Raw genomic sequence first — 26,313 nt, forward strand, 5'->3', positions numbered from 1 at the left:
ATAGTATACATGGCGGAATAGGAACAAAACCAAACCTTCCTCTTTCTCTCTCTTCATCTCATCTCTTCGACGACACCTTTGTTACCGTTGATGACATCACCACCACCTCCGTTACCGATAACACAACCTCTGTCGCCAACGACATCACCACACCCATCGCCCTGATCTCTCTCTCAAACACCACCACCATCACCTGACACAGATCTGAGCATAGAGTGTGGTTTTCCCAGCACAAAAATCTCAAATCTGAATTTTTATCACTCATAGATTAAAATCTCAAATCTAAAGTGATTTGTAATCAAAATTTCAACAGATAGAATTGGATATACACGTATTTATGAATTGGATAAATAAAACTAAAGTGATTTGTATATATATATATATATTTTTCCAGATGCTGCTTCGAATCACAACGCTCAATCGTGTTTTTTTTTTTTTTCAAAGATTTGAGCTCAAATCTGTTTAGATTTGTTCAAGGCTCAGATCTATTCTCGTATTCTTCTTAGTAAAAAAACAAGGTTCAGATCTGTTGGAGTTTGATTTCTAAAAACTCTTTATCATTATCATCATCTGCTTCTGAACAACTATGTTGATTTTTTGTTGTTGTTGACCAGATCTGTTCAAAATTTGAACATTTTTTTTTTTTGGGTAGTTGTTTACCTGTTATATTTTTTTTGGGTAGTTGTTGATTTGTTCTAGTTCTTGTTCTTGTTCTTGTTCTTATTGTTGACGATGAAACAGATCTGTAAGAGCATTGAACAGATCTGTAATGGTTCAAATTTGCATAGATTTGTTGTTGGATAGATTAGATCACTGCTTGGAAAACAATGTGAACAGAAACATTCCAGCAGATAGGGAAAATTAGGATAAGAGTTTCAAATAGATGAAATTTCACACAAATTTTGAATAGATATAATCAAAATTTCAACAGATAGAATTTAGTAATAAATATTGAGCAAATAATAAAATTGGTATAGATAGATTTAAACAGGTAAATGAAAAAATTGAATAGATAATAAAATTTGGATATATATTTGAACAAATATAGGGAAAAAAATTAAACAGATAGTCAAAAAAATTGAACAAATAAATATAAATTTGAACAAATAGAAAAAAAATTGAACAGATAGATATAAATTCAAATAGTTAGTAAAAAAAAAGGCAATAGATAAGAAAAAAGGTAACATTTATTAAGGGATAAAATTGAAAACAAAATGTCATTCAAAACAAATAAAATGATTTCTCACCAAATTATTTAATAAAGCGTGGATCTTTTACCAACAAAAAATATTCAACAGACCTAATACCTTATCCGCCTTAGATTAAACTTTTTAACAATTTTCTCTTTTTTTAATTGTAATTACTTTTAGGTAAATTACACTCAAAATAAATAAATGTTTTAACTAAAAATAAATAATAATATCATTTTATCTATTCATATGAGTCTTGAATTATTTTTATGAATTAAAATCTCAAAAGAGATTAATGTAATTATATAAAGGCCCTGTTTGGTAGAGCTGTGAGAAAGCGCTTATACCTTATGCCTAAACAGCTTATAGCTTATAACTATGAACATAAGCTGATTTCTGACTTATAAATTAAGCATCTCCTGCCCCACTCAAGGAATAAGCTGATTTCTGACTTCCAAAAAGCTATAAGCTATAAGCTATAAGCTAAACCAAACACATCAAAATAGTTTAAATTAAGCTGAAAGCTGAAATAAGCAGCTTTTAAGCTGCACCAAACAGGCACAAAATATGTGAGACTACAAAGGTATTTGAGAATTAGGGTTGCAAATGAGCCAAACTTTAGTATGTTCGGGCTTGTTTATTAATATTTTAACAAATTCAAACTCGAGCTTGAGCTCGAGCTCAAATTTAATAAAAATTTAATGAATCGAGCTCGAGTTGAGTTGGCTTAAGCTTGACTCGAGTTCGAGTCTATTCACGAGTCTTAACAAGTCAAAAAATTTATAAATTTATACTTATGTATGAGACTAAAGTTACAATTAAAACTTTGAGTATAAAATTATATATACAATATATAAACATTCTAAAAAAAAAGTCAATATTTAATTAAAATAATAATATTTGCTGCCACTATTATATAAATGTACTATCTATAGTTAGCTATTATTTACATTTATATTTTTTTAATATATAAATAACATATTTATCTTACTTTTTATACAGATTTTTACATTATTTAATTTATAAATAATAAATATTAAACGAGTCAGCTAACTAGCCAGCAGAGCTTTAGAATGTTTGGGTTTGTTTATTAAAAATTTATCGAACTCGAGCTCGAACACCAAACAAATTTAATCAATCGAGTTTGAACGAGGTCTTACCAAGTCAAGCTCGAGCTTGTTCATTATGTTCATTTACAGCCCTATTGAGAATTGATTTTTTTAATAATTTTTAAATTTTTTATGAAAAAATGTATAAAAAAATAGAAAGAATAATTTGATAATTTATAGGGTTGATTTGGAAATTTAGCTATTTTAGCCCAACTAAAAACATTCAGTGTGTTTGGTTTGAGTTTTCGGGATTAAGTTTTTTGAAAATTGATTTTTTTGATTTTCGTGTTTTTTTGTTTTTAGTAAGTATTTTTTAAATTTTAAACATTTTTTTTACTTTTTTAAATGCACCTTACTTAGATGTATTTAAAAAGTAAAAAATTTGTGAAAAAATATTTTAAAAAATTAATAAATACATAAAAATATAAAAAATGTACTGAATTCTTGTATTTTTTTTATTTTTTGGTATTTAGTAAATTTTTAAAAGATTTTTTTTACAATTTTTTTACTTTTTAGGTGTATTTATGTTAGGTGTGTCTAAAAAGTAAAAAAATTGCTTAAAATATTAAAAAAAAATCAATAAAAACAAAAAAACAAGAAAAATAAGAAAGTAAAATTTTATAAAAAGTGCTTTTTGAAAAGTGAAAACAAGCAAGGTGTTATATTTATGATGATAATTAACTTTTTTTTGTAGTTAATTTGATAGTTGTGAGAGAAAAAAATGAAATAATTATGATTTAAATATAATATTTTATCTTAGTAGTTATTTTAAATTATTTTGTCACATCACCAAACAAAGTGTACTTATTTAATTTAATTTTCTAAATTTTTAGAGAGGTAAAAGGAGGTGTTTGGAAAGATGATGAGGCTAAAACATTTCATTAAAAAATAAAATAGTTTAAAATAGTCAATAAAATAAAATATCATATCTAATTCATAATTATTTTATTTTTTGTCTCAAAACCATCAAATCAACTAAAAAAAAAAATCAAATTTTCAAATATAACTATTTTAACCAAACTAAAATAATGAAAAAGTCAAATAACCAACTAAGTCTTCGTTTGGCATGTTGGTTTTAAAAGGCTAAAATAATTATAAAAAGATAAAATAAATTAAAAAATTAATAAGATAAAATATCACATTTAAATTATAATTCTTTCATTTTTTTTCAAACTTTTTAACCCAAACTAAAATAATAAAAAAAAAACTAAGGTTGCGTTCGGTAGTGTCACGTCCCAAAATTTAGACAATTAAATATTAAATTAGGAGTAAACCTCAATCAATATTCCATCATCCAAATCTTAAGGGTGAAACAAAAAAAAAAAAAAACTAAACGCCAACCAAACCATCCACCATAATTTCATAACTAACTAATATCTCAACATTAAGGTAGCAACAACCAATCAAAACAACTTAAATAATATACGGTTACAAACCATGCCAAATTATTCCAATACTAAAGTCATAAAAAATAATAATAAATACATACACTAATATCAACCCTAAGTTCAATAAAATAAAAGAAATCCGAGAGTTATGTTCAACAACTATAGTTATTCTACGTCACCACCGTAACCCCAACTAATCCTGCAAAGGAAACTCGACTGCGCTCAAACAAAACGCACCCGAGTTGCCAAGAGACAAAACGGGTCAATATACAGGTATACTGGTATGAGTACAAGATTTAACACCCACGTGTCCACTAGACACAAATAAAAATACATTTAATTCTTGTTATGGGACAAGATAAGTAGTTCTAACTGCATCAAGACGAATTGGTAGTTTTCCGAGATTTAGTTTCTTACTTGTACACAACGAAATATAAATTGATTATAAAATAAACAAAATAGAAATAAAAATATGGTGGGTCAGCCCCCACATAAAAAGTTAGTAAGACTCACCATCCTGCAAAAACTAAAGTTAGTATAATTTAATTATAAGTAACTTGTTGAAGAAGTATAAAAATACACCGTTTCATACGTAAATAATTTGAATTAACCAAAACTCAAAGAACAAAAATTGTATAGAATCAAATTTCCTAAAAGACAATGTGAACGAATTTAACAGAAATTGAACAGGTTGAGAGAAAAACTTGATAGAAGAACCTAAACGGAATTCAATCGAAAAATCTGAAGCTGAAAATGAACAGAAACTGCCCTAAGATGATTTTTTTCGGAAAAGTTCAAAACACAAAAAGTATGCAGAATAATATTTTACTTCAGTTTACACGAAACCAAGATCATCCGATTATAAGTTCTAATCGATCTTTTTAATAAAAAGTTAAAACACAAAAGTTGTCTAGAATCACGTATACATTCCTCTACTCAAATTTCATAATTTATCGAGGTCGTTTACTATTTTTCAACCTGTACAAATCAATACAATTCACACTATAACAATAAACTCGTAATTAAATTCTTTGTACTTCGGCCCTTCCCTTCCAGTCTACACATATATCCCATGTGCCTACAGTATACCTAACACCACTCTGAAGCCAAACTTGCACGGAAATATCATCCCGAGTTTGACCCACCTTCTCCGGATGGTTAGCATATACGTACGCGAGTAAATCAAAACACCCATCTACCCATGAGAACAATACAACAATATACATATACAAAACATCTCACTCATGAGAACAACATAACAATGCCAAGCCTAAGGCATTCAAATAAATATTATAATTCTCACTTTTTTTTTTTGTACACTCTTCCTCACCATCACTCAAATAAAAATAACAATCCATGGAGTCATGGTGGAGTATAAGGAATTTATCTACGAGTTTCTAATTAATTTTAATTTTATATAACCATGAGTGTGATTATAATCATAAAATAAATCCATATAAAAACCCTAAACCTGACATATATAACTAATCAAAATAATTAAAATCAATCAATCAATCAACTAAAAACCTTAAACTTTACAGACACAACTAAACAAAATAATTAAAATCAATCTATCATCTTTATATAAATACAAAATCAAACTAATATCAAATAAATAAAAATAACGAATTAAACATAAATACAGGGACGTGATTTTATACTCACAATATTTTTTTAAAAATCAAAAACATATTTAAAAAATTAATGAAACCACTAAAACAAAACCTTAACCATTTCTTTTTCTTTCCTCTCATCTTTCTCCCATTGCTGCCGTCTCTCAATTCTCTCTCAATTTCTTTGATTAATCTCTCTCTCTCCTACGGCTGCTGATGGAAAATCTTCCACCAAAAAGTGATTAAAACCCAGTTGACTACTTATATTATACTATATATATAATAACCTAATTTTCTATTATATTATATTATACTCTACAAATAAATCATATATATAAATATATATATTTTATATAAAATTTATAACAATAATTTTTTTAATATATAAATATAAATATAAATATTCATATTAATTATGTATAATTAATTAACACATTAAATTAATTAAATATCAAGTTAAATTCTTATATAATTACGCAATTAATAAAGTCAAAAATAAAATCAAGCAATAATAATAAATAAAGAGTTACGAAGAAATCAGGGTCGCTACAGGTAAAGTTTTCTAAATATGATTTGAAAATAGAGTTGTATTTTGAGTTTGCGAGTTTTGAAATTATGATTTGAGTGTAGAAAATTTATTTGGTGAATAAGTTTTGAAATTTTTTTTGAATTAAGTAGGAAATTTTTGATATGACATATGATATTTGATATAAAAACTTATAACTTATAACCAAAAACACAACTCAAAATTCTATTAAAACTCATTAAAATTTTTTAAAAATTCAGAAAATATTTTTTATTGAATATATAAAAATTAACATGTGTCAATTGTAAACAAAAAAAAATTTGCACTGTTTCGGTCAATCGGTCGGACGATCAGTTAGCACAAATTCTTTTGCCTTTGACAACGTTCTTAAAAATGAGTGTGAAACTAATTTTTAAAAATCGTAAACAAACACTATGCTCAATTCAAGCTCTAAAACTAATGCTCAAGAACTCTACTAAACAGAACTTAAAAAATTAAAAGACCAACCCACTTCACAAAAAAAAAAAAAAAAAAGGCCCGAGCCTTTAATGATAAGTTACAGTAAAATTTTAAATTTACCTTGAGAACTGTTTTTTTATTTTTTTAACCTTGAGAACTGTTGACTGTATGTTTACTGTCACCATCACTCTCTTCTCTTCTCTCTATGTCTCTCCATTCTTCCTCCTAGGCTGTACCTCACGCTACCAATACATACACACACTACATATAAATACATTTCTATACATACATACATACATATATCCACAGAGAGAGAGAAGAGAGATGCGATACAGAGGTTGTGGTGATTCTGATCTGGTGTACTATGGTTACATAGTAGGGGTTGTGTTTGTGAGCTGGTCGATTATAGAGGTGAGAGCTTCGATCCATGAATACAATAACGAACCATTCAATCCTCGCTTCAATTCCTTCTTCTTCCATGGTGGCAGTGAGGGTCTCTACGCTTCCAAGCTCATTCTCCCTCACATTTCCAAACAACCTATACCTGCTTCTCAACATAAACCCCTCAATCTCAATGGCAAGTCTTTTATTAGGTATTCAAAACCCAACCCTCTTTCAACCCATACATTCTTTCAATTTCTTTCTTACTTTATTGAATCAATTTCAATAATCAATATTGTATAGTCAGTTTGGCTGTCTGGTGAAAGAGGAAAAGTCTTTAAGGTAGTGTTTGGTTCTTTGGAACGAAATGCAATGGAATGATTATTCCATCAAAATATTCATTCTTATGTTTAGTTTGATTACAAAATAATGACAAATGCATTACAAATGGAATCATGTGTCAATGGTCATTCCATAGGAAAATCTAAGGAATTACTATTCCTTTCCATTCCCTATCATTCAATGAACCCAATAGAGTAGTGCCTATGTAGTGAGTAAAAAGTGGTAACTATAATGATTGAATTCATGAGTAATTTAGCAAAGACTAAATCATGAAACGAATGGATGATCAATTGTTAGTTTAGCTTCACTGTAGGAAATCAAGACTGGAAGCTATTCTTACTTGTGTGCGTGCACAGCAAAAATATGAATCATGAAACGTGATTATCAATAGAGTCAGTTTGAATTTCATTGAAGTTATTCTCACTTGTGGCACACGTGTACATGTGTACGTGTGTGAGCAAGTGCTTCGGTCAAGATCCAAATCAATGAACATTTTTGTTAGCTTCCCACTGCATTTCCAAGAACTTATCGTTGCAATATTTCTGCCATTACAGATTTTCTGACTAGAATTGATATGATGTTTAGATTTTCTGCCATTTTTGAATGGGGGATTTACCCAAATGCTTTAACATGGACCTACTAAGAGGTCATTGGAAAGATTCAAGCTAATTTTCTCTCACATAACATTTGAACATCATTGGGTGAGGTCTTTGTTTGTTTTATACTTGAGCACTAGTATAGCTAGGTTCTTATTTTCTGAAATCTGTGATTGTATTTCCTCAAGAATGAGTAGTAACCATGACCTGTATTTGATTATCTCTGCATTTGACTCCCCTAGTTGATTCCACTATAGTATAGAGTGAAAATGATCCTGCTAAAAGAGCTTGTTTGTCAATGGTAAGTACAGTACTTGAATGAGGATCTGTACCAAAAACATGACAATAATAGTTTGAAGTACTTATTTTTCCTATGCTATGTGAATTCAGGTTTGAATCGATCATCTTTCGTAGAACAAAAGAGGCCACCAGTAAGCAAAATGAGATGCAGCAAAAGACAGGATTGGTTGAAACTATTATAGTTGAGGTCAAAGACAGGGATAAGATTGGGGGTTCTTATTTGAATTCTGATGCAATATGCTGCACCCCTGCTCTTGCCAATGATGGATCCTGCAAAGTTGGAGAGGTTATTATCCGCCAAGACCCAGATAACCCCGGGTGGCCAAAACGGATCCAGACCACCTTTGAAGGGAAAATTGAAGAGGCCAAAATGGATCTTCAGACTGTTGAGATCAATAGCACTGGCATGTATTATCTATATTTTATGTTTTGTGATCCAGAACTCAAGGGCACATTAATCAGTGGAAGAACGGTGTGGAGAAACCCAGAAGGTTATCTACCTGGGAAAATGGCACCCATGATGACATTTTATGGTTTAATGTCTCTAGCTTACCTTGTTCTTGGTCTCGTATGGTTTCTTCACTTTGTACGATATTGGAAATATATAATACAATTGCACTATCACATCACAACTGTAATTGGTCTGGGAATGTGTGAAATGGCATTCTGGTATTTTGAATATGCAAATTTCAATGCCACCGGAAGCAGACCAATGGGAATAACCACATGGGCGGTTACCTTCAGTGCTGTCAAAAAGACTGTATCTCGTCTTCTTCTTCTGGTTGTGTCAATGGGTTATGGTGTTGTGCGGCCCACTCTTGGTGCTATAACCTCAAAAGTACTTCTTCTTGGTGTGACGTACCTTGTGGCTTCAGAGGCCCTTGAGCTTGTTGAACATTTGGGAAATATCAACGACTTTTCTGGAAAAGCAAGGCTTTTTTTGGTGTTACCAGTTGCTCTATTGGATGCCTTCTTTATTCTTTGGATTTTTTCATCATTATCTAAGACTTTGGAGAAGCTTCAGGTAGTGTTACTCATTACTTCCTATTGTTACCATGTTATCACAAAGTCCACTTTACAATTGTTAATGATTAATGCATAGTTTGCACTAGCAGTCTAAAAAGCACGAACATGGACACATGACACGACAATGACACACTGACATGGAAAATTTCCAAAAGTGGAGAACACGACACATGGAGGACACGTGCAAAATATATAATTTTACATATTTATTATAGGTCATATACAAGTATAAATAATTATTGTATGTCATATATATAAATATTTAAGTCAAAGATAATAATTTTTTAAATCTAAAGGAGGATAATAGGTATAAATTTACATTATTTTTGTTTTATCATTGGATTTCAAGCTATTAATTCAAACTTGTAATGTGTTTCATGTGTCCAAGTGTTGAGAAGAGCCCAATGAGTATTATGTCGCTTCGATGTCTAACATGGTGTTGGAGACGATACGTTATCTTCTTAGAAGTGTCCGTACTTCTTAGCTAGCAGTTATGTATGTGATCTCAACCATCATGCATGGTTTGTGAGTCTTGCGTTTTTATATGTGATATTCCGTTATGTACTCAACTTGACAAACCTTCTATCGTTTTATAAAAATATTGAACCAAGTTGTGTCTTGCAACATGTATAATTGCAGATTGAAATTGTACTGTGATGCTCAAAATTGCCATATATCATCTGTCTTCAAGAATTGAAAAACCTACTTTGTAGGATTACCACAGGCATGGCTGATAATATTCACCTAGTCTGACATGTTTGTTTTGAGTAGTAAACAGTACTAGATTTCATCGCATAAATAAAAATAAAAATAAAAATTTAACTGAAAATTTTGATTAGTAGATTTTTTAAGAATCTGAAAATCCTAATCTTAAAAGTTCATGTAAGTTGGTTAAATAAAGGAAACAATAACTTAAGTTCCGCCACTAATGGAGATTATGTTTCAATTTCTATATCACTTATGGACACTTTCATGATCAAATATGTTCTTTCTCACAAGTGATGTGTGTATATATGTTAGAAAAAATTGTTGTGACCTCCATTGAGGTTTTGATTTCAAGCAACAAGAAGAGCCCCCTTGTTTAAAAAATATGCAAAGACGTACCCTATGGTTTCAATTGGTTAACAAGAATTGACTGTTGACTATTAAAATTTACCCTTTAAGTGAAATGAAATAATATAAATTACCTTTACATAGTGTAAATTCTACATAGATCATGTTTAAAGCCATCATTGTACAGAATTAATCAATGGTATCATGATATCATCCCGCATTTGTGATTTCACTATCCTCAATGTAAGCTACTTTAGTTCACGATACAATCTCTCATACATGAATGGGCCACCTATGTTCTCATTTCTCTCTTCCTCACTTTCTCTCTCTAGCTATTTTGACACCATCGGCATTGCATTTTTGGCCTTTGTGGCGGCGGAGTATGTGGTGAATGTTGGTGTCCAAGGTGATGATGATACGGTAGATGGTGATGGTATTGGTAAGTGGGGAATGGAGATGATTGAGTGCAGTGAGTGGTGATAAGTGGTTGTTTGCTGTGATGGTGTCAGAAGATTTTTGTGGTGGTGATGGCTTGTGGGGTGATCACGTATGCTAGGGTGATGGGGTGGGTGGCAATAGTGGTTGTGTGCGGTGGCGGCGGTGGTGGTGATGCTATGATGGGTATTTGATATTGGGTGTTTGGGGTGGTGTGCTCTTGGTGGATGGTGGGGTGTAGTAGTTGTCTAGTGGTGGTTCAATGTGTTGAAAGGAGAGAAAGATGTTATGGAAAATGAGGGAAAAGAAAAATATTTTTGGTAGTGAAAGGTTTTATTTTTTTATGGTGTGTATATGTTGCATGTGCGTAGTTTTGATCTTAGAATAGATTTGGTCATTGAGATTTGTTTTCACATATGGCAGAAGATCATTTGATTTTAAAAATTATATGGAGTTGGTGGTGCACATATAATCTGACACAATACATAATTATATATATATAAATTCATGTGATGTGACTTTAATATCCGTCAACTGTCAACATTAATAGACATTATATAGTGACAAGGAGGAATTTACTTATTTTTGAAACAAAGGCGGTGATGGGGAACATGAAGACACAGGATGAGATGATGCTTGAAGTTGAAGATTAAAGATATGTTAATTTATTTGGTTTTACTCCCTCCGTCTCATTTTGTTGGTCCACTTTTCCATTTTTGAATGTCTCAAAATGAATGTCCATTTTGAAAAGTCAATGAATAAAGTTATGTGATTTTTCCATTTTGCCCTTTCTTTTTGGAATTAAAATAATAATTTTAAAAAAAAAAATTACAATGGGTCAAATCAAAATGAATTTTCCTCCACCATGAGTAGAGCAATTATTAGGGGTAAATTTGGAAATTTGAAAATATATTATTACAATAATAATGATTTCTTAAAAAGTTGGATTGCCAAAAAAGGGACTATTATTTTGAGATGAAGGGAGTATTAGGATTTAATTATTGTAATTTTTATTTTTTTGATAACTTTCTCGTTGGGGTTTCCTAGGAGGATGCCTATAAATAGTCATTTTATGTAATGGTTTATCAGACTTGGATATTGAATATTGAAGTGATATTGCATTGGGATTGACTCCCCATTTCTCGCTTTCTCTATGCTTCTTCCCTTCCCCATATTCTTTTTCTTCTCCTTATTGTTCTCTTCTTCTTCTTCTTTTGTGCTGCATCTGGGGGTCTAGTTGCCTAAATCCAAGACCTCAGGGGAGGTTAATGCTATTTATCCTATATGTTATAATCGTCGTCTAGCGGACTAATGCAATAGGAAACTAAATATTTTATCTTGTTAATTCATGTACCAAGCTGTACATAAAACACATTGCTTTAGTGAGTGATATTGGTTTGTTGTTTATGGTTTTCCATGAGTCACGATACATTACTTTGGTGTATATCATATTAATGGTACAAAATTCCATTAAACACCCGCACTTAAAACCATGCTTATGCCATTGGCTTATTTATGATTTTTTTCCCCTCCATTATTTTGGCAGTTTTCTTGTACATGACCTTGTGTGTATTGAGTCATATTGTCGCCATCTGGATACAGTGGGTGAGACCAATAATTAAAACCATGCTTACAGCTTACCAAACAGTTAACATTAGCTTTTTTTCTACACATAGTCATTGACCACAATGTCTTTCTCAAACTTATTAATCTTCTACTATAAAAGGTGATTCTATTTCAGAGATTAGTGTATCTTCTTCTAATGAATGACCCTTGTTTGATTGTCATCATTTTTTAAAATAATCGTGCTTGAGGATGGGTGGTCCATTAGTTTGTATCCTGCAGAATAATATATCATGTCTTTTGTTCTATCTGAGGCAAATTATGAATTTATCTTTTTCTTCTACTTTGACCACAGGTACGGAGAAGCATGGCTAAACTTGAACTCTACCGAAAATTTACCAATTCTCTAACAATATCGGTGCTGCTATCTGTTGCTTGGATTGGCTATGAGGTAGTTTTCTGTTACTTTTCATTTCCTATTCCTATGGCTTTTCTCAATTGATAGTATTTTAGTGCAACAGTTACATGACGGTAGTGTAACCCAAAAATATTTTCCCTTTACTACATGTGCCAAGCCTTGTTGCTTTCATATCTGTATCATAACCATATCGGATATTGATACTCCTCAGATACTCATGGATATGTATCCGATACTTGCTAAACATATCCGCAGGAGTGGAGCAAGGCATTGGGCAAGATCAAGTGATCAGGTCAAGTCAAGTTTAAATGACTAAAATCAACAAATCACTAATAAAAATAAACTAATAAATAATGAACACATTCTAAATGTTTTCTAGAAACTTGAACTTTAATGATTCCCCACTAGAAAAATGTAAATTGGAAGTAATATACCATAATAATAATGATAAATAACAAATCGCATTGCATACGGATTGTTGAAGTTGTCTCATACTAAAAATGAAAGAGGAAAATAATTAAGTCAAGAGAAAAATTATGGTGCACACTCCTAAAAATGTGTATATCATATACCTTTTCAAAACTAGACCACAATGATTCGTAACAAAATCACAGTAATTAATAACTTTTATCACCACAATAATTTGTAACATTTAATGCTCATAACATAATCTAATCACCTTGAGTGGTTTCGACTAGTTTTCTGAAAATTGAGTTTTTTTGTTTTCCATTTTTTTTTTAGTAATTTTTTTAAGCATTTTTTTTTGCTTTTTAGATATACCTAACCTAAATGTTTTTAAAAAGTAAAACAAAAATGAAACAGACTCCTATTTTTTTTTACCTCCACAAACCCCCACAGACACATGTCAACTAGAGATAGGAGAAAAAAAAAAAAAAAAACAAAACAAAAAGTTGGCCAATCACAATGCGTTGGGGGTGGTGGGGGTTCCCCAAAAAGGGGGTCCCAACCTTTTCCCAAAGTAAAATATTTGTGAAAGTTATTAAAAAAATTCAATAAATATAAAAGAATATGAAAATGTATTGAATTTTTGTATTTTTTTGTATTTATTGTATTTCGTAATTATTAATTTTTTTTTTCTAGAAATATTAAACTTTTTATGTATATCTTATCTACACATCTAAAAAGTAAATATATTGCTTAAAATATTAAAAACATTCACACACAAAAATAAAATAAAAAAAAAAAAAAAAATACACGTAAAACAGAAAGTCAATTTTCAGAAAGTTACTCTAAACCAAACAAGGTAACTATTCATTACATAACCACAATGGGTTGTAACCACGACTTTCTTTGTATCTAGCACCAAAAAAATGTAAATAAAAATTGGAGGGGCCAAATATAATTAAATTACCTAAGGTCCATATAACATATACATATATAGGTGCATTTGTTGGAACTCAACACTATCTGATACATTTCGGACACTCTGGGTCACGTATGCAAACCATTATGGAATTGAAGTAGAAATTACAATAATTTTTGCATAATATTAGAGTATAATTGTTAGAATAAATACAAGAATAGTTTTTTAATATTTACTTGTTTCTTACCATCGAAGAAAATAGTGAGATAAAATAGTACCCCACTTTTAAGAATTTATCAAATTAACGTATCCATTTTTTTTTTTTAAAAAAAGAAGACTATTGGCTCTTAAATTAATACGAATTCCTAAAAAATTATTTCTCACTATTCTTTGTGCTCGTATATACTGTTTTTAAAATTTATAATTTTTTTCAATGTATCTAGGCTGTACTCATATCCTAGTTTTTTTAAGATTTTGTCGTATTGTTGTATCTGTATCGGATTGTATTATCCATGTGCATGCTTCATAGGTAATGTATTTGACTTTGGATGATTTAGCTCTAAATATTTTATTAATCAGTCCCTTATATGAATTATAAGATCTACAAATCTTCAATTTTTTTCCTTCTAAATATAATATCATTAAAATTTTACATCTGTGATAAAGCTTCTTTTGTTTATGTTGTTTCAGTTGTACTTTAATGCAACTGACCCATTGAGCGAATTGTGGCTAAGAGCCTGGATCATCCCAGCCTTTTGGACTTTGCTGGCATTTTTACTCTTGGTGGTGATATGTGTTCTCTGGGCTCCTTCACATAACCCAACAAGGTACTCTCTAGAACATTGCTCATTTTCTTTTCCGTCAGACTTATATTTTCCTTCTTGTTTCAAATGTCGTTTCTTCTACCGTAACCATTAGAATTGTGTATAAAATGTCAGCTATTGAAGACTGGTGAATCTGTTTTTCAAAGGAACTTCTAAAATACTGCAAATATGCCTTCAAATGGCTGTCGTAGAAAGTTTGATAAATTTTCACTGTGAACATCTCATTTTTGACCTAGAGCAAATTGTTTTGTTTGTCTCAATCATGGACTTCTACTTTTTTCCTCAAAAACTTTAATGGTGGAAGCACGCAACCAAAGGAAGAAGCATATATATATATGTTGATCTAATAGAAATTGTAAGCTAGGGGGTTCAATTGGAGGTTTAAAGAGATGTCAGCCTTAATCAACCTATCAAGAGGTTCTTAAAAGATTTGTGTCCAAAGGACGCATGAGGCTATCGCTAGCAAGTCGGTAGATGCAGTAGTTCCGTTGCCTATATTTATGGTTTAACTAGAACAACTAGTTTTGGTCAATCAATTTTTGAAAGTTGATGGCATCCCTAACCTATGACTAACCTCTGGAAGGCTTCACTCCCCTTCTGGTTCATGTTAATTGGATGCTTGTTATCAGATTCCACTGTTACATTCCATTGGCCTTGGTGTTTGGCAATCTACCCCCAGCTTAACTTGATTTTGGTATCATTATGTTAAACTTCGTAAGTAGGTATCATTATGTTAAACTTCGTAAGTAGGATTTTGATGAGATGTTGGTAAATATGGTGAGGATTTCAAGATTAGCAAGGGAAGCATAACCTAGAACATCTATACTTGTGTTGTGACACTCTTGTTGAAATTTGGAGAAAAGAGAGATTTTAGGACTTGGAAGCATTCCAACTTTCACCAACATGCTTGTAATATGTGAACCTTTTTTGTTGTTGTTGTTGTTGTTGTGTGTGTGTGTGTGTTATTTTCTGCTTAAAAATGTATGATTGTCATCAAACTTGAATTTGGTGCTATTGTGGCACAATGGGAGAAAGTGCTAACATGGCATCTTATAAGGAAGGGGTATGGTCAGGGATCCAAAATTTTACCACTTTTGTTGATCATAAATGTTTAGATGAAAAAGATTCATTATTTCATTTTCATATTTCATCATAATACCTGATTTGATGTGGGTATGCGCAGATATGCATACTTGGAGGAGACGGGCGATGACCTTGAGGAGGAGGGTATTTCACTGACTGGCGGTGGAGTAAAGGTGGCTGCAGATCTAGCAACCATGGTGGAAAGGAAGGAAAGGAAGGTGACAATTGCCACAGATCATGTGTTCAGGCTCGGAGAAGATCTGGAGGAGGACAAGAGAGAATGATGGCTCGTCCTCGAATTCCATCTGATCTTAGATTTGCACATGGGATCCAGGACTTCGGTTAGATTTTCAATCATACCATTTGTGTTTAATGTAAAAAGGAGAAAATGAAAACACAATTAAATACCTGTTTTGAAAATTAACAGCATTAAACTCAAACCTTTTTGCATTGTTCTCCAGGTTTTATTTTTCGCAATTGAGTGAATTTCAAACGAGTAGAGTAGGGGGGGTGATGTAGACAAGAAGTAAAAGGAGATTAATAGTTCGAAGAAAAAAAAAACATGTACTTGTCTATTACTACAATGCACAAATCTCTTGTGATGTTTGTTAATCATGAGATGAAGATGTAAACAAGAATTAAACATGCCTTGCTAAATAAAAAGAAAAAAGAAAAAAATGGAATTGAAGATTGAAACAATGAAATGCTTGTAATAAATTTTGGTGTTCTCTTGTTAGTTACAATCCATATGACTCACTCAACTAGATTATGGTGTAAGATAACAGGAGTCATGTTAATTGGGGTTCAGCCGCAGTGCTTCTGCGCACTTGTTGTCTCTCCAGTGTCCATTTATGCATTTTTTGTGTGTTAATTTGTTGTTTGATTACATCCATATTACTGGAAAGCCTCCTCGCTTAATGCACCTTAAGAACATTATCCTCTTCCATGTCAACATGATCTCATTATTTGCTAGATGCATTGACAACCCTTAGCGATTAGAGTCAAATATAAGACACATTCTTGTGTAGTTGTGAGAGCAACTGTTTCCCTCATTTCTCGGCATCTCAGAATGCCTCAAGATCTTCATGAAAACCTCCTTTACTTTCCATGTTACTCCTAAGACTACTCAAAGTCTTGTAGATCTCAACTGTCCTTGGTGAGGATGAATCTCCCGAGAAGAAAGTATTGACCTTGTTTGTCACCTCAATCCAACTACACCCAGGGCTCTTCTTCAACCCCTCTTGCCTCATCGACACCCTCAAATTTGCAGCCTTGACCCATAATCCTGCTTCGACATACAAGTTTAGAAGTTGAACATAATTGCTGCCTCTGTTTGGTTCCATCTTCAATAGATTGTGGGCTGCCAATTCTCCAAGCTCTACCTTACAATGGGCTCTACACGCAGACAACAAAGATAGCCAAACTGTTCTATTGGGTTCAATGGGCATGCTCTCTATGAAACTGTAGGCATCTTCTACGCATCCAGCACGGCCCAAGAGGTCAACAATATTCACATAATGCTCCGTCCTAGGGTTAATTTTGTGTTCAACTGTCATGGATTGAAATAGATTTACACCTTCACTTACCAAACCAGAATGATTGCAGGCTGAAATCAAGGAGAGGAATGTTACATCATCTGGTTTGATTCCTGATCTTCTCATCTCATCAAATAAACCAATTGCGTTTAAGCACTCTCCGTGTGACCCATAACCAGATATCATTGAATTCCATGTTACTAAGTTTCTTCGAGACATGTTACGGAAAATGTGCTCTGCATATTTTAAGCATCCACACTTGATGTACATGTCAATTAATGCATTGTCTACTTGAAGATCGGACAGAATCTCGAGTCTTGTTTGGTATCCATGTATTGCCTTTCCTTTAAGCAACACTGCTGCTGATGAAACTGCAACGAGAATGCTAGTAATAGAAACAGGGTCTGGATATAAGCCATGCTGTACAATTTGAGGGAAAATATTGACGGACCGCTCTGCCAGGCCATTCCAGCAATAGCATGAGATCATAGAATTCCAAGCCAACAGATTGTTACATGGCACGCCTGAAAATACATTTTCAGACATCTCAGGGAACCCACATCTGGAATACATATCTATCAGGGAACTAACCACAAACTCATCCAATACCAAACCATATTTAGTGACAAATCCATGAATCGCCTGACCCAATCGTATATTCTCAATTCCAGTACAAGCACTGATCACTCTTGCCATAATATCAGAATCAGGTTTCATCAAGTCAGACCTCATTGCTTTGAACAAATCCAAAGCCTCCTCGAATTTCATATTTTGGCAAAAACCCGATATCATGGAGCCCCACGCAACCACATCCTTGTCCTTCATTGTATTAAAGACTGCAATGGCATCCTCCATACTCCCACATTTTGAGTACATTGTTAACAGACCACTCTGCACAGCAATATTATGTTGTATCGGTCTTTTGATCAGTTCCGCGTGAAGTGTCTTACCAAAATTGTGTAATTCAATCACACTGCAAGCAGCTAGAAGATTAGATACCGTGAATGAATCAGATGAAAATGCAATTAGCCTCATCTGATTATAGACATCAAAAGCATCATAAGCACAACCATTGCCAATATAGGCTGAAATCATGGCATTCCATAATTCAATTTCTTTACTGGATATCCAATCAAATATTTTTTCTGCATCTTGGACCGATGCGCACTTGGCATACATAGTGATGAGAGAAGTACAAACATATGGGTCACTTTGAAAACCCAACTTGAACACATCACAATGGAGCTGCTTACCAAACCCCACATCTCTGCCCTGAGAACAAGCGGTCAACGCAGAAGAAAACGAGGAAGAGACAAGGCTGCAATTCTCATTCTTAAGTAATGAATACAATTCTAAGCTATGTTCCCACATCCCATTCTCACAAAACCCGCCTATCATCGCATTCCACGCTGCAACATTTTTCTTATCTTCCAACTTCTGAAACACACACCAGGCGTCCATTGGATAACCACAACTCGAGTACATAGCAACAAGTGCAGTCACCACAAAAGCGTCATTCCAAAACATGTTTCTCACAACATAACCATGAATTTGCTTTCCTTCCACATAACCCAAACAATCATTGCACAACCCAAGCACAATACTAAGCGAGTACACATCAGGTTTGATACCCAACAATTGCATTCGACGAAACAGAGCTATAGCTTCTCCAATATGACCATATCGAAAATACCCATCAATCATAGAGTTCCAAACTGTGATATCTTCAATCAAAGCTTGACTCTCAGACAAATTGACAAACACTTGGACTGCATTGCTCAGAGACCCACATTTCACATACATGTTAATCAATGAGGTTGTTATGTAGGGATCGAATTGAAGACCCAATGAGATGATTGTGGCATGGATAGTCTCTCCATAACAAAGATTTGAAAGGGCAGAGCAGGATTTGAGAAGAGAAGGGAAGGTGAATCTGGTAGCGTTGAGAGGAAAATGGGGTTCTTGAAGGTATAATTGCAAGGCATGTGAATGATGTCCTTGTTGAACTGAGGTCTTGATCTTGGAATTGATCGAGTTTGAGAGATGGGATTGACACAAAATTGAAAATCTTCGGTATATGAATAGATTGAAGCACATATTATCATGGTTGAAGCTCTAATGAGTCAAAGAAGAAACAGGGTGTGCCTGGACTGACTGTAAACGCATTGCGAGTCTACCAAACTGAAATCAGTTTTTACCATATAACCACCAGTCCGAGAAGATATTGAGAAGAAAAAATTTTTTAGTTAGTTTTTTAAAGTTGGGCTTTTTTTTTTTAGTTTGAATTAAAATGTTGATTTGATAATTTTTTTTTAAAATTTTTTTGTAACTTATATGACAAAAATTAAAATAATTATAATTTGAACGTAATAGTTTATTTTATTAACTTATTTAATTTATTTTATTTTTTTGTACTTTTTAAATCTCAATTAGAATAGTAGAATGATCTGTTCATGTTTTTGAAGTGTCAACCATACATAAATTTTGATTGGTGTAAAATATTGAGTTTTATATCAAGAAAGTAATGATCCACTTAATTGTGTAGATCTCACTATTTTTGCTAATTACAAAATGTGTACTATTTACACACTCTTTGAGTGTGAACAAAATCGAGCTCGAAGATATTAGGCAACAATGACGTTGCTACGTGTTATTATAAATTAATGAACAGTTGTAAATGAGATTGGGATTAAGTGAGAGATGAAAGAGTTAATGTCATAATACACTCCTATTAAAAAAATAAGAAAAAGTATTAGGAATCTCAAATATTTTATTAAATATTTTATCAAATGTTTTATATGGGTGTGAAATTCACACCATGTGAGTTTCATAGGGGTCTCACATCTATATGAAATATTTAGTAAAATATTTAAGATCTTTAACATTATTCAAAAACAAATGTATTATTATCAAATACCTTTGAAACATAAACAAAAACTTTTTCAATCATAATAAAAATAACAACTATTATAGATCAGAAAAATGTTTGAGAGCCACAAATTCTGTGGCTTAAATGGCCCGAAACTGTCAAAATGAAGTCATTTTGCGTCGTTTTGCATCCAAAACGACGTCGTTTTGGATGTTTCGAATCATTCGAACCACATAATTTGTGTCCACCTAGCGTTGCTGTGTAGATCATGATTGAATCATAATTAATATTTAAAAATGATTCGTAACTCGAAGGAGGGCAAGAGAGAGAGAGAGAGAGAGGGGGGGAAGAGAGAAGAGAGAGGAAAACAGAGGGAGAGCTACACCCACCGGCGCCATCACCGGTGATGGCGAGGGTTTTGCGACGGTGACGGTGACCTTGCGACGGTGATCTTGCGACGGTAGCGGGATTGTATATAGAAATGGGGGGAGAATAAAGTAATTCAGGCATTTGGATATTGTTGCGATCAACTTGGCTTCGCGGTCTCAATCTCTCTCTCTCTCTCTCTGCGCCGAGGCGAAGAAGACGCCGGAGACGATCAAATATTTGTCTGTATGGTTAGGGTTTCAATGCCTCTGATTTCACTAAAAAATTCTTCAAAATTTCCCAAATTCTTTAGTCTCGTTTGTGATTCATACTGTGTTCGATTTTTGTATAATTTATAAATTTTGTTCGATCATATTATGCAGATGTATATGTATTCATATAAGCCTCTTGATACAGGCGATGCATGTGGAAGTAGCCGTCAAGAACGTGAAAGTGTTAGAAATTATATATATTTACTGTGTGTGTTTAGATATTGTAAACACCAATTTGTGTGTTTAGATATTGTAATAGTATATCTGGTTTTGATGATGATGATGATGTTTTGGTTTGAATTCTGTCTTTCTTCTCTCTTTCCTCTTCTCTTATTTCTTCTCTCTTTCCTCTACTTTCTTCTTCTTCTTTGTTGAAGAAGAGAAGACACGTATCAGAACACAGAAAGGGGCAAAAAAAAAAAAAAAAAAAATCACGTAGTTTTGATTTTTGAGCCAATCGAGCCATGTGTCATAACAATGGTTTGACCAAATACCACTAAAGACACAACTAAAAATTTCTTTTTGGCATAATCAAAATCAATTGAGTATAATTAAATTATAACTAATATCACAATAAATAATAATTGAGTCATGATTAACACTATAATGTATCATAATTAAAATTTAATCAAATACTACTTGAAACACAATCACAAACTTTTTTTGTTATAATCAAAATAACAATCACCAAAGAACATAAACAAAGTGATAATCAAAATGAATTTCATTCCACTCATTTGATTAATCTTATTGGATGGTGACACTATTATTGCATTTACATTTCTTCAATTTTGAGGATTCATAAAGTATTAATATTTGTTCAAATTCCAATATTGATTTGGGAAAATGATCTATCCCTACAAATTTCTTTCATAAAACCATTTTTTTATAAACTCTTATCGGTACCAAGAGTTCATCACAGAATAATACTACATATCTTAAAAGTTTTATTAAAATTTTTATCAAATATATAGATGTGGAACTCACACCATATGGGTCTCATGTAGATATCACAATCATGTGAGACATTTGATAGAAATTTTAGTAGAATTTTTAAGATTTCTAACATTTTTGTTATCACTATAAAGTGAATAAATAAATTCTTACCGATAAAAAACTATGAATAGGTACTTTTTGAAAAAAAATTATAAGGATGTAAATTTATTGGAAAACACTATGCTGCACACCCTTCAAAAGGTGTGTATCATATGCATATTATAACTAAAAAAAATGTCATAACTTTAATTTTTTGAATTATAACTAAAAATAGATGTCATAACTAAACACAATATGAAACATAATTAAAGATCTCATGAATTATAATTAAAATAATATCATAACTAAAAAAAAAAAAATTAATCGTAACTAAATAAAAAATGACATAAATAACATAATTAAAAAGATATATTGTACACTTTTTTTTAAAGAAGTGTTTATTAGAATTTTTCAAATTTATTTGTATCTTCAAATAAGATTTGTGTATGACAAAAAGAACAATCATGTGTTAAATTAAAAGGTTACAGTCAATCAGCCCGTCCTCATTAGAGTAAGAATTTTTTAATGAGAGCATGACGGCCTACCTCTAAATAAAATCTTGTATTTTTATTTTTTTTTTTTTATTTGTTTGGGTGTCTTTTCCTTTGCTTTTGGGTCTTTCAGACTAATCTTATCCACGTGTTTAAAAGCATTCCAGAATTCTAATGAGGTTTCCGTGTCTCCATCTTGTTTTTCATTGGGAATTTGGGATGTCGTCTGATTTAAGATAAGTATCCATATGATATAAGAAAAGCTAATCAAATTGGAATTAGGTCAAAATGTTGAGAAATTTTCAAAATGATTTTTAAAATTTATATTTTAGGTTTTGGGTGTTTTCAAAATTTTTATTATTTTTTTTTGAAAAACTTAAAATAAATTTGGGAACTTTATTCCACATTGGAAAGAGAGGAAAACATAAAGTGCTTAATAAAGTGTCACATAAAATATTTCTTTGAATATGAAATTGTGGAATGGATGTTAGTGTGTATGCACTCACACTGCAAGGATGGTCACCATCCGCACATGTGCATGCGTGGCATGGGCAGTGAGTTGTGTGGCGTTTGATGACGCGCTTTGCACGGACTCATCGGCGTAAGGCGCCATGAGGGTGCTTTTCTATTTGCATCGTAAATGTTGGAGCGATGACATGGATCCAACGTGGCATAGGTGATGTGGTGTTCGTTGGTGATGAGCCAACCAACCGATCGAATAGTTGTGTGTTCAATCTGAAGCAGTTTGATCATAGCCATTGATTAGAGGTGTGCACAGTCGTATAGTTGAGATTGCACCCGATCATGATCAAGTGTGATCAGTCAAGGCATCTATTCGATGTGAGATTGATTTGCACCATAGACTGTCGATCCAATGGTCAGATCTTATCGGATGTGATCAAAACTCTCAAAGTGATATACGTGTTGACTAACCCTTATTTGGCAGAGCAAGAAAACGATACGGTGGAGCAAACCTGTCACCACCCAAACCCGCCCCTATAGGTTTAGCATCGTAACTGACTAGTAATTCGAGATAATTTTGATTTTTGTCACATTTATGGCTCTCAATTTCAGATTTTAGCACAATTCAAAACATATTTTCCTATGATGAATAAATATAGAGTCAAAACTCTTACAAAACACATAATTAGCTTTCAAAAGCACATTAAGCACATAATTACATGTATAATTAATGAAATTATAGCTTAATACGGAATAGGGTTGTCACAAAATCCGTACTAGAACCAAATGGGAGAATGACTACTATATTTGCCGAGGAAACATTCTGAATGCGCTGTCAGACTCTCTGTTTGATGTGTATCAATATCTGGAAACGACGAAGCAACTTTGGGACATATTTTAGTCAAAATACCTCACCGAGGATGCTACTAGTAAAAAATTTATTGTTAGTAATTTTATTTATTTTTCTATGATTAATAAAAGCCCATTATTGAACAATTCCATGAGATCCAACATATTTTGAGTCAGTTTCGACAAAAGAATATGACCATGGATGAATCTATTGTAGTTTCATTTATAATAGAGAAACTGTCATATTCTTGGAAGGATTTTAAGAAAACTCTGAAATACATAAAAGAGGATCTTACTTTAGAGGAATTGGCTCAACACCTCCCTAGTTGAAGAAGAGTCAAGGCTTCTTGAAAATAAAGATAACCAATTGGCTCAGGCTTCTAAAATTCACATGGTGGATGATGGCAAGAGCTTCAACAAAAGGAAGCATAAGCGCAACCCCCAACCTGAGAAAAATGCTAAGAAACCGAAAGGCGTTTGCTGGCACTGTGGTAAGCCAAGGCACTTCAGAAATGAATGGCGGTCATAAAAGAAGAAGCCGAAAGCATCAAATGCCAAGAACAAGTTCGTGGCTATTGTATTCAAGGTGAACATGCTTGAAGATGTTGGTAACTGGTGGATTGACTCAGGAGCAACGAGGCATGTTTGCAACAACAAGAGCCTTTTCACTACTTATGAACAAATGAGTGATGGAACAGCTTTTTACATGGGTAACTCTTCAACTACTACTATCAAAGGCGAAGGGACGGTGGATCTAGAGTTCACATCTGGAAAAATCTTAAGTCTTAATGATGTTTATCATGTACCTGATGTCAGGAAAAATCTTGTATCTAGAAGCCTGCTTAATACGCATGATTTCAAGTTAGTATTTGAGTCGGACAAATTTGTCCTGCCTAATGGTGGGATTTTTGTTGGGATAGGCTACATGTATCAGGAAATGTTCAAACTTAACGTTATCAATAATACATCTATTTGTACTTACATTATTGATTCTCTTTCTTTATGGCATACCTGTTTAGGTCATGTTAATAGTAGAAAAATGCATGATATGATTAATTTAGATTTAATTCCTAAGTATGCATTGATATGTTTGAAAAATGTAAATTTTGTGTGTAATCTAAAATTACTCGCATTCAATTTCTTAAAGTAGATAGAACCACATCTTTGCTTGAACTTGTGCATAGTGATGTATGTGGCATGCTTAGTACCCCACTAAAGGTGGGAAGAAATATTTTGTAACATTTATTGATGATTTTTCTAAGTATTGTCATATCTATCTTTTGCATTCAAAAGATGAGGTGCTTGATAAATTCAAAAATTTTAAAACGTAAGTAAAAAATCAGTGTAATGTCAAAATAAAGAGACTTAGGTATGATAGAGCCAATGAATACTATTTTTTAGAATATTGTGAAAATGTTGGTGTTATTCATGAGAAGTCTGTACCCTACACACCACATCACAATAGAGTAGCTGAAAGAAAGAATATGACATTAACAAAAATGATTAATACTATGTTTTCTTACTCTAGTTTAAGTTATGGGTTTTGGGGTGAAGCCTTGTTCACTGCCTGTCACATACTCAATAGAATTCCTTTCAAGGGAAGAAATGTTACTCCTTATGAACTTTGAAAAAACAAGAAACATAAATTAGGCTACTTGAAAACTTGGGGCTATAAAGCAATGGTCAGATTGCCTAAACTTAAAATGAAGAAATTAGGTAAAAAAGGAATTAAATGCATATTCCTTGGCTATGCTACACACAACAAAGCATATAGGTTTTTGGTAGTAGAGCCCAATAGTTCAGTAGAAACAAATACCATCACTGAATCATGTGATGAAGTCTTTTATGAGGATCATTTCACAACCATTCCAAGGTTGGATTCTAATCAATGAAATGAATCAACTCCTTTGATGTCTACAAAGGAAAGTGAACAAAGTGAATCCATTGAGCCTAATGAACCTAATGAGCCTGCTGAGCTAAAAAGGAGTAAGAGAGCTAGGATTGAGAAGTCATTTGGGCCTGACTACCTTGAAGAAGGAACTAGAAAAGCTTATTGCAAGCAAACAATGATTTATTTGAATATGGATTCAAATCCATTAACCTTTGAGGAGAGTATGAAGTCTCAAGATGCTGCGTTCTGGAAAGAAGCTATAAATAATGAGATGGATTCTATGATGGGTAACAATAGTTATACTTGTTAATTTGCCACCTGGATCGAAACCAATTGGTTGTAAATGGATTTTCAAAGGGAAAATGAAAGACGATTGCACAATTGACAAGTTCAAAGCAAGATTAGTTGCTAAGGGCTTTACTCAAAAAGAGGGTATCGATTATTTTAATACATATGCTTCGGTGGCCAGAATCTCCACCATTTGAGTGTTAACTGCCTTAGCCTCAATATACAAGCTTGAAATTCATCAAATGGATGTTAAGACCACTTTCTTAAATAGAAAGTTAGATGAGGAAATCTATATGTAACAACCGGAAGGATTTGTTGTACAAGATCAAGAACACAAAGTGTGTAAACTCGTTAAGTCACTATATGGACAGAAATAAGCTTGGCATGAGAAATTTGACAAAGTAATAGTGCCAAATAGTTTTAGGATACGTGAATCTGATAAGTGTGTATACAGTAAGTTTATTGGCAATAAAGGTGTAATCATATATCTGTATGTAGATGACATGCTTATTTTTGGTATTGACAATGATGTCATTGAAAGTACTAAAAGTTTCTTATCGTCTATCTTTAATATGAAAGATATAGGCTTGGTTGATGTAATTCTAGGTATTAAGATCAAACGAGA

General features: G+C 32.5%; 2 protein-coding genes and 1 long non-coding RNA gene across 3 annotated transcripts; 2 read left to right on the forward strand and 1 right to left on the reverse strand.

Moving 5' to 3' along the window:
* Positions 1–6,452: 6,452 nt before the first annotated feature.
* LOC114284509 (uncharacterized protein C26H5.07c) lies at positions 6,453–16,077 on the forward strand. The gene is made up of 5 exons (XM_028227430.2): positions 6,453–6,878; positions 7,995–8,928; positions 12,337–12,432; positions 14,414–14,550; positions 15,731–16,077. The coding sequence occupies exons 1-5, from the start codon at positions 6,454–6,456 to the stop codon at positions 15,912–15,914; spliced, it is 1,776 nt and encodes a 591-aa protein (XP_028083231.2). The 5' UTR covers position 6,453; the 3' UTR covers positions 15,915–16,077.
* Positions 16,078–16,313: 236 nt separating this feature from the next.
* On the reverse strand, positions 16,314–19,388 carry LOC114284508 (Tetratricopeptide repeat (TPR)-like superfamily protein). Its single transcript, XM_028227429.2, has one exon. It carries the CDS (start codon positions 19,260–19,262, stop codon positions 16,695–16,697), a length of 2,568 nt encoding a protein of 855 aa, XP_028083230.2. The 5' UTR covers positions 19,263–19,388; the 3' UTR covers positions 16,314–16,694.
* Positions 19,389–20,347: 959 nt separating this feature from the next.
* LOC114284483 (uncharacterized) lies at positions 20,348–20,972 on the forward strand. The gene is made up of 2 exons (XR_003636921.2): positions 20,348–20,651; positions 20,784–20,972. It is a non-coding gene; the product is annotated as an uncharacterized LOC114284483 (long non-coding RNA).
* Positions 20,973–26,313: the final 5,341 nt, after the last annotated feature.

Source organism: Camellia sinensis, chromosome 8 (assembly GCF_055761805.1).
Source record: "Camellia sinensis isolate YWXY chromosome 8, ASM5576180v1, whole genome shotgun sequence".
NCBI lineage: Eukaryota > Viridiplantae > Streptophyta > Magnoliopsida > Ericales > Theaceae > Camellia > Camellia sinensis.